Consider the following 10018-nt stretch of genomic DNA (forward strand, 5'->3'; position numbering starts at 1 on the left):
AAAGGCCAATATCACGCTAAGGTTGCCTTCAAGTAAGCAAAACGATGCTTTGAAAACATCTGTTTCGCTGGAAGGGCAAGGGGGTAGCAACAGGACAATAGTAACGTTACAGAGACTGACAGGTCCGATGGAAGGGCTAACATTAATGTTATGAGAGAGTAAGGTATTAAAATACGGGATATTTTACAGGAAAATTTGTCCACATACTGGTCCCTGGTTTCCCTAACGTATCCCGGTAAATTCCACATCCTTTTCGGGATTTTAACATATTTTTTCTTTCTTCCAACTCTGCTTCTCCTCGTTCGACTTGCTGTATGTTTACATTCGCGAGGCCATCAACATGGCCGCCACGCCAAGTATGACGTCACGACGCCCAAGCCCTATTAAGACAGTGACTTGCCGCCACCTACTGATGGTTTCAGTTTCATATTTAAAGTATCCTTTAATTAAAATGTTAAAATTATAAATCATTTCATATTTAAATATTGAATAGCTTTATTTATGCAATTGTAAATGAAGTGTAAATATAGTAGGCTAATGCCAGTTTTGATGCCGCTTCTGTGTCACCTCTGCACTGCAAGGATGGATTTTAATTTAATGATTTAATTTTACACTGGTACTGTGTTATTCTAATATAATTTAATTTGAATGTTAGAATTTGACGTAAAAGGTGATGCATACCTCTAAATACGTTTAGAAACAATGTCCATATATAGGTGAAAATGCCCCTGGAAATCAATTTAAGGTGGCAAATATTGCCCCTTAATAAAAATGTTAATTTCGGTCACTACTGTGAACTGACCACTATAGAATATAAAAATTATGAATATCTTCGTGGGTCTGCTGTCAACAACAGGGCTAAACCAGCCGGGATACCAGTACAAAAACACAATCAGAAAAATATCATCTAATTATTATCAACAAAACTTTGAAAATATATAGACATATTTTTGTCAATATTGCGCACCCCTAATGTACGGTGTTAATTTTGATTTCTTCAGGTCTTTAAAAGGTCTTAAAAAACCTTAAATTTGACTTTAAAAATTGTGCAGATACCCTGAGTGCACTGACTCTACTGAATTTGTTGTCCCCTTAAGAAGAAAATTGTAAAAGTGCTGGTAAACATTTTGGTTGAACAAATGAAGAGTTCAGATGCAAAAACCTCTAAGTGCCATCTGAAAGTTTCTTCTAGAATGATCATTTTTATCAAGCTTGTATATTTAAGTTCAGTAATTTCACTTAAGTGGCAATTAATAGGTAATTTTCATTGCCATTTAAGTGAAATTACTGAACTTAAATATACAAGCTTTATAAAAAATGATCATTCTAGAAGAAACTTTAAGATGGCATTTAGCATCTGAACTCTTCAAATGAAACCATGTCAGTGAGCAGAGGTATGTCGTCACGTCTGGTTCCCGCCGTTTACCACCACTCTGCTTCAATAAACACTGTTTCCACTTTAACACCGTCCTGTCTGTCTCCTTCTGTGTTGCGACAGCTGGGTTGTTGCAAGTAATTGCACGACGAGGGAGTAGAAGGAAAAACAGACTTTAATATAATCCACAAACAGGTAACTTCAACAATAACGGACAAAGAACTGAGGAAAACTGATGATGATTCTAATTAACCAACAGGTGAACGAAATCAATAACTATTGGAAAAAACTAGTGTGAATGAGTAATCAAGGCAACTAATAAGAACAGGTAAACAGTAACAGAGCAAACAGAGAGAAAATAAAACTAAAACAGAACACGTTACAGGTCAGGAGATGTTTCAGTCAAGTATTTGAATTCATTCGAGATGTTCAGTATTTATTTGGGGGGGAAAAATAACTTGGATATTGTTGTAAATGTAAAAGTAATGCGTTACTTTTAGTTACTTTAAAAAGTAATCTGATAATGTAATTCACATCACTTGAATTTTTTTTACCCCCAACACTGACTAAGAGTAAATACTCCAAACAATTCGTCATTCCCCATCACTTTTATTTCATTTTCAATTTTTATCTTCAGAGCTGAGTAAGCTGTATAGCAAAAAGCCTATTAGCACAGTCATTTTGTTTTCAGTGCTCAGTTAAATAGGGAAAACACCCAGTTTAGTCAAAGTATCTTTTCAGTTATGTTTTTTTCCCTTTGTATCTCTTTACGGTGTCTGTCATAACTCTTTACATATTTATAAGGACTTTTGAAATCCTCTTTCTCATAGAGGATCACAGACTCCTCTGTTTGACGACCGGAACAAGCTGAAGATAAAATCTACACTATGTCATGGTAAATGGAAGCTCTGCACTCTTTTCTGCAAAAATGCAGTTCGTTGCATTTTCTTTCTCTTTACATTGACTAGTTTTCCAGTGTTTTCAATGTTGGTGTCGCCTTGTCAACTCCATTGTTTGTTAATATTATAATTATTTTGTACTTAATGACCCAATTTATAATTTTTTTCTAAACTGATGATAAAAAGTAGAACAGAACACACGTGTAACATAACCCTTTTTTTTTCTTGTACAGCAGACCAGGAAACCAAGGAACCTCAACTACCCTGTGCTAAATGTGTCAGATGTTACCTGTTTTCAGTAAATCTAAAGAATAGTTTTCCTATGCAAAACATCTCTGAGTCATTAGAATATAGAGAGCACCTTCACAAATTGCAATTGAGTGTGTCATTTCATTTGATTGCCTCATCAAGATCAATAAATAAATGTATACCAGACCTGATGTTTTCAAGAATCAAATGAAAACTAGAGATGCTAACATTTAGAAAATAACATTTAGAAAAAAAGAAGTGACAACAGATAGTTATCTTGAAAACATTTTGAAAACTGAATTAATGCCATTAGATAAGTCTTGGTTATCTGAATTTGGCATGTTGGAAATATTAAATGGCTGTCCACAGAGATAATAATTCTATTAATAAATCTAATACATCTATTCTATCATGAGAACATTTAGAACATTGAATATTTTATGAATGTGGCACACAGGACAGAGATTAGCAACCTGCATGATGAAAGTAATTACAGTAGATTTTACTTCCTATTCTGTTTCAGTGAAAAATAGAATAGAAAGTATCCAGTTCCAAAAAAAATCCAGTTCCAGAGATTTCAGAGAGAAGTGAAAAAAATATATATTTTGAAGCATGTTGTATGTGGTTAGAAATTGATAATTAAAAGGATGGTAAATCTGCAAAAAAATGTATAGTAGCAATGGCAAATCTTCAGAAACTGCTTTTAATTTTTAGTTTTAATTTAAAGCATTTTTATGTGTCAGGTTTTATTTTATTTATTTTAATTCAACATATGAATAATGGCTATTTTTAAATATATATTTTCATATAAAGAGGGCTCTAACTTAAGGATTTTGACATTATTAACACAAGAAACATGAAACACATACTGTACTATAATAATCCTACATGTTTTTTTCCACCGTTATAGAGCGTGGGGGAGGTTCCTGTTGATAGGTTAAATGTCACCTTGTCTGAAGTTTCAGTCTGTTTCTTCTTGTTTGAGGGTTACACACAGTTCCAACAATATACTGCTGTTATGTTCTTCTACATGAAAGTCCTCTCAACTCTCCTGTGTTTGCTTTTACTTCAACAAAATGCAAGCGCTAAAGATTGCCCTGCAGGTATGTATGATTATGGTTGAGTACTGGGATTTGGGATCCACTGTTGTGTCTAAATTGATATTTGTCACATGAAACGCCTCATAAATGATGTCTGTTAATTGTAGGTCAGAAGCTTGATTACCAAAAAAAGTTGTGTGTGAAATGTGAAGAAAATCATTACAACCCCATACGTGGACATATTCACTGTAAACACTGCAGTGAATGTGGAAAAGGTAAGTTCCAGGCACCTCGATTCAGTAACTGAGAATGGTATAATGTATGTAATGCTATAAGATACTGTGGCGTTTAACTAACACTATATTGAATATATGGAAATGAAGGCAAAGACAGAGAAAAAGCCATTCTAGTCCAATGTTTAGATTTTCAACGTGTATTGTTTTTCCCCTCAGGTAGTATGGTTGTCGATAAATGCACACCTACAACAGACGTTCGCTGCAAATGTAAGGAAGGTTTTACAGCCACTGATAATCGAAATCAGAATTGTGTATGTAAAAAAGGTTCTGGAGTGGATAAAAGAGGTAAACATTAAATCCTACCTTACTGAATCACATCAACTGACTAAAGTGAATCTTATTAAACTTGGAATATATGTCTCTCTTCTAGGAGAGACTTGCAGTGAATGTCACAAAGGCTTCTTCTCAGACAAAGATGACTCAACTTGTCAAAAATGGAGAGAGTAAGTTTTTATGATTAAAAAAAAAGGAAATTACTGTCAAAAGATATACGGTTTGATAGCCTCATGCAAAAAACCCAGTGCTGTTGTCAAGGGGAGACAACCGAGAACGATGTTCCCGAGCTCAGAGATGCGAAGGAGACCCTACTCTATGTATGAGGGGGAGCTAAAGCATAAAAATTCCCCAGTAAAAAAAGTCGAATGAATTTCATTGATGACCCTAAAGCATATTAATCATATCAGCAGCTTAATTTCAATGTATGATCACCGCCCTCTTGTGCATTTTTGATGATTCAGCAGTACAGTTTCAAAAGGGAAAGCTCACCCATCATTTACTCACCCTCACGTCATTCCAAACCTGTATGACTCTTTCTTTCCATGGAACATAAAAGAAGAGATTTTGAAGAATGTTTATTCTTTTCCATAAAATTAAACTTTCATTGTATGGACAAGAAAAATACTATTCATCAAAATGACACTTTGTGTTTTGAAGGAGTAAAGGAAGTCGTAGCTACAGGTTTGTTATGATATCAGCATGAGTAAATGATGACAGAATTTCATCAGAATGTTTTTTTTTTTTTCTGCCATATGAAGAGATTTGCAAACATTTTTTCATCTGTAGATGCAAAAGTGGCATTGACATCCCAGGCAACACAACTTCTGATGCTGTCTGCAAAAATGCATCAGAAAAGGTGATAGAAGCTCCCAAAGTGTATAAAACCTCACTGAAGACAACCACCATCTCTTCTGCAGCCCCTTCAAGAACTACGGCCTCCTCTCCCACCAAAGACAGCTTCTACAGCTTATGTACTCTTTCTTCATTGCTTCCAGCCCAGATTTATTAATCAGTTACAATTTGAATCTTTCTTGCTAAGCATGAATTCATATTTTATTCCAGGGCTGGTCATGCTATGCGCTGGCATTCTTCTTCTGTCTGGACTCCTGTACTGCAAGTGTAAAGTCACCTACTGCATTCTTAACCACAAGAAAGTGGATTCTCGAAAAGGTGGAGTACCCCTAGATGATGATATGACCATGTTTGTGTGTGTGTGTGTGTGTGTGTGGCTACTCTCTATTCATCCTTCTTACATTTATTCTCTTTAGACAGTGTATGCAGAAAGCCTGTTGAAGAATCTGGAGAAAAGTGCCTGTCCTTACTTGTCTAATGCAATTTTCATTGGCCTCAATGTTTCTTTTTGTGGAATATTTTGAAGGCAAGTAATAGTTGTTATATAACTAGTTTATTGCTAATTGTTTTTAATTGCTATTAACTGCAATTTCTACTTAAGGTAATTCTTTATTTGGTAACAATTTATTTTAAGGTGACATGTAGCCTACTTACTATAGTCATAACAGTAAATTATGCATAATTACAAGTAACTAACCTAAACCAAACCCTAACTGTAACTTTATAGTAAGTACATGTAGTTCATGAATATTACTCAGTACTTATTTGAGTGAGTATAATGTAACTATGTCACCTTAAAATAAAGTGTAACCCTTTATTTTAAGGCTCGTTTCCACCGAGGGGTACATTACAGTAAGATTCGGGATGGTAACCCTGATACCGCCAACAAATGCAAGCCGGATCAGGGTATACTGTATCGAATACTGTTCTGTACCACTCGGTGGAAACAAGCCTTTAAAGTACCAGACTACTGTGCTAGGTACCCCAATGGAAGGGTCCCAAAAAAGTGATACGGTACGGTTCGGTATTTTGGTACTATTCACAACTTCTGACAATCGAAAGGGAAATAATTGCGTTGCATACCGTACGGTGCTGTGCTGTTCCGTACCGCTCAGTGGAAGCAAGCCATTACAGTGTCACTGTTACACATCTTAATTGTTCTTACTATAGTAATAACAGTAAATTATGCATAATTACAAATTCAATCAACTAACCCTAAACCAAACCCAAACCCTAATTATACAGTAAGTACATGTTGTTAACTAGTATTACTCAGTATAATTACACTGTAACGAGGGCACCTTAAAACAAAGTGTATAATAACACCACTTAAAAACTAAACTAACTAAAAACTAAAAATAATCAGTGCTTAGCTGTAGCCTAATTGTATTACATTTTAGATTTTTTTTTATTTTTATAAATTTTTAATGGCTTCAGTAGATGTTGTGAGAATGATGTAAATACAGTCAATCAGAAAACTATCTTATGTTAGAGGTTGTTTAGCACCATTTACATCTGTTTCGTACCCTGGTAATCCAGAGTTCTGGAATTTGCTCAGTGAGTTAATCTGCTGTCGAGTAATGATGCTCATTAAATATGCCCCTCTATCTGAGCTGCACCAATCACATCGGGTTATCTGATATAGGCGGGTCAGAGGTGAGATGAAGACAGCGCTGCGACGTCGAAGTCATTAGTAAACATTGCAAGATGGCTATGGATGAACACCATTTGTTTGAAACGGCTTTGGCCGCTACAATGAAAGATTTAGACTTTTTCTCTAAAAGAGGAACAGAAGACGGCGCTCGAATCGTTCCTTTGCAAGAAGGGCGTTTTTGCTGACCGGTGTCGTGTTGAATTTCTACCCCCGCCAAATTATTACCCCCCTAGTATTGGTAGGTTTAGATTAGTTGTGGGGGAGGGGTTAGGATTAGGGGAGGGGTTAGGATTAGGCAATCAGGTACTGACTTCAACGAGGGGGGTAATAATTTGGCAGGGAGTCGAAATTCGGCACAACACCGGATACGGTAAGAGTCTAATCTACCAGGGCTGCGTTCCAGTCCACTTTTAGACACGCACTTGCAGACTTCCCTAAGCACTTCCCCTTGGGGGAATCCCTGCCGCCATTTTGAAGTGCGTTCCACTTCGTGAAGTGAATGAGGGAAGTTTATATGGGCAGACCCTCGTTCCCTCGATTTTGACAGAGGGAGCGAGTCTACTTCAAATGTACACTTCAGGCACCTATATGTCCCACAATGCAGTACGTTTGTGACGTCACCACATATCTCGTCTAATCACCACCACAACAGACAACTCTATTATATTAATTATAATTTTTTTTAATTTAAAACAACCCAAACACACCTATAGACATTTGGATGCTGCATTAAACAAATTCTTAAAGGAAAAAAAAATTAAATAATAAATCAACTCCATAGCTGATTCCAAGTGATCAAGGGCTTAGGACGTTCCAATTCAGCCCATTGCAGTTTCCGCCAGTAGTGGGCACTCGTGCAACGTAAGCAATGACGTACATCCGAGTGAACGAGACGGAGGGAAGTAAGCGAGTGAAGGGTATGACCAGAGCCCATCTACGGAGAGCCTGGCCACTCCCTATTAAGTCCTATTGTACCGAATTTTGGTTGTAGTTCCACCAGAGTTCCACTGGGGGCGATCGCCCATGAATGCAAAATGAATGGGAGTCTATGGAGCTAGGCGGCTAAATTTGTCTTTTTCGCCCGATTGCCGTTGAGAAATCTCAGATTTGATTGTAGGTTTTGCAAGTTCAACATGGGTTATAGGTCGAAAGTTGAATGAACGAGTACTTATGTCCTTTCGATTTCTTACAGGTTGAGTTGTTGTTGCCCATAACATGCTAGCATTCTGCTAATGAACGCTGATTGGTCAGTGAAGGACTGATTACGACCAGAGATACCGCTTGATGGCATCGTGTGTGTGTGTGTGTGTGTGTGTCTTTTAAAACAACAAAACAAAAACTCTTCTAGCACGTGTATTTACCTGTGTCAGCTGTGAGCACAGAAAAAGAAAAGAGAAAAGAAAGTGCAGAGCGCGAAAACACCAAAGTGACTGAAGGATTGCCGTAAAGCAGTATCTCTGGTCGTACGATGTGTATGACGTCATTGACATTTTAAAAGACTTTTTAAAGCAAATAAGTGACTCTAAAAAAATCTAACACCCAGCAATATGTAATTTCTTTGCATCTCCTTTCGAATACAACATTCAAATTACTAGACAAAAAATTATATCCTGAGAAAAGTGGATTTTGATGTGTATAGCACCATAGACCTCCATTCATTCTGCACTCGTGAGTGCCCTGATATGGAACCAGAGTGGAACTGCAACCAGTTCAGAAGCCGGAAGCTTACTGAGAGTGGAAGTTCTCCCCTTATTAGACATTCTCTGGTCTAATCTACCAGTTAGCTCCGCTGGTAGCTAAGCGATAACTTGTTGTGATTGGTCGTAGTGTTATCCAATTGCGTGCAGTGAGATTTTCAGATGCACGCTTGGTGCAGCCCTTCCAGCTTGTCGATTTTCATTAGTCGACGCCAGACCATTAATCTTTTAGATTTAGGTCTGGATTTCCAGGCTACCTGTTTAGGGCAACAGGTTTGAAATGGGACTATGTTAAATACGGATGTATTTGGGGTCCAGAATAAAAGTGAGATTCACCAATATGTGAAAGTGTTCTAAGTCACTTTCGCTCTCATTGCACTTGTAGTGTAAACGTTCATCCATTTGAATTCAGATGGCTAATTTAATTTAAGCCGAGAATTGATTTCAATTCATTACTTTGAGATCTACTTTGAAATCTGCTGATTGAATTGCAAGTTTCACATCGCCTGAACTTGAACTGCGGATGATGTAGGTTGATCGTTGGATGCTGTAACCTTATAGAGTCATTTCCATGTCGCTACAGTTGTTTACCACAGACATGTCCTGAAGTGACTCATGTATTCCTGAGAAAAATATGACGAATTAGCTGAATTTACCTTAGGCTATTTAAGTGGGCTAAGGACAACTTCTGAGAATCTTTCCTTTATTTATTTAATTTTGTGTGTGTAGCCTTATTATAAAGGTTTAATGTTTCAGTGAAATGGAAATAAATGGGCTACATAAACAAGTGGCATGTAATATTTTTATTGTATTGTATTTTGTTTTGTTTTTCTCTATTTCTTGTAGTTGTCATTCAGTGCAATGTGTCTGATTATATAGTGTCTAATGTACAATTTTAAATAAAGGACTAAATCTAAAAGATTGTTTATATTCTCCAGTATTGTTATTTTTCCTGTTGTTCACATGTAAAAAAAAAAAAAAAAAAAAAAAAAGATCCTCTGGACTCAAAACTCTTCCCAAAGTTGATATTTGATTGATTTCATAAAAACTAGAACTAACATTTAGATCATGCATTTTCATCATATGGATTTTTGTATTTGAAGTGCACTTAGCAACGTCAGAGAAGGTATTGTCCCCTCCTACATGTATGTTTTTTTCCGATAGTCGACAACGTTCCCTGCCTCTGTCTCTAGAAACGCGAAACACTCTGAGGTTCTGGGGAGGCGACAGCTTTCGCTTGAAAATTTCCATCCACGCACAAGCACTCACGTTCCTGAAGCTAAACGGCGTTCTGCACCTTCCACTTATGAAACCACAAGCAGGTGCTTTACACTGAGGGCTGTTAACAGTTTAATTCTAAACCTTGCATCTGCTTATTTGGTTAAGAGTCTTTACTAACTTCTACAATAATATTCTTTGTACAAATAACAGTTAGGGTTGTGAAATAAGGGACACCCATTCGTGTTTTTTCAATAATGTTACATTATGATTAGAATCAAAATTGAACAAGATGTTACAAAGAGAAATTTTTTTATCATTTATCTCAAACATCTGTTTTTCATATAATTCTTCAAATTTCTGTCTATGTGTGTTCTGCGTTGTTTCTGAATGAATGAATTTTGTCCATTTCCTAAGGGGTATCTGACAAAAATGGACAAAATTAATTTGATTCTAATCATA

The 10018-nt window shown here is 36.5% G+C and overlaps 1 protein-coding gene across 1 annotated transcript; it reads left to right on the forward strand.

Annotated features, from left to right (window-relative positions):
- The first annotated feature begins 1629 nt into the window (after positions 1-1629).
- LOC311092721 (uncharacterized protein) lies at positions 1630-9264 on the forward strand. Its single transcript, XM_084129656.1, has 10 exons — positions 1630-1634; positions 2206-2270; positions 2508-2572; positions 3434-3626; positions 3731-3838; positions 4016-4144; positions 4230-4302; positions 4922-5106; positions 5198-5305; positions 5404-9264. Exons 4-10 carry the CDS (start codon positions 3542-3544, stop codon positions 5463-5465), a joined length of 750 nt encoding a protein of 249 aa, XP_083985782.1. The 5' UTR covers positions 1630-1634; positions 2206-2270; positions 2508-2572; positions 3434-3541; the 3' UTR covers positions 5466-9264.
- The last annotated feature ends 754 nt before the right edge of the window (positions 9265-10018 follow it).

The sequence above is a fragment of the Abramis brama genome, assembly GCF_963993115.1.
Source record: "Abramis brama genome assembly, chromosome: 11".
In the NCBI taxonomy this organism is placed as follows: domain Eukaryota; kingdom Metazoa; phylum Chordata; class Actinopteri; order Cypriniformes; family Leuciscidae; genus Abramis; species Abramis brama.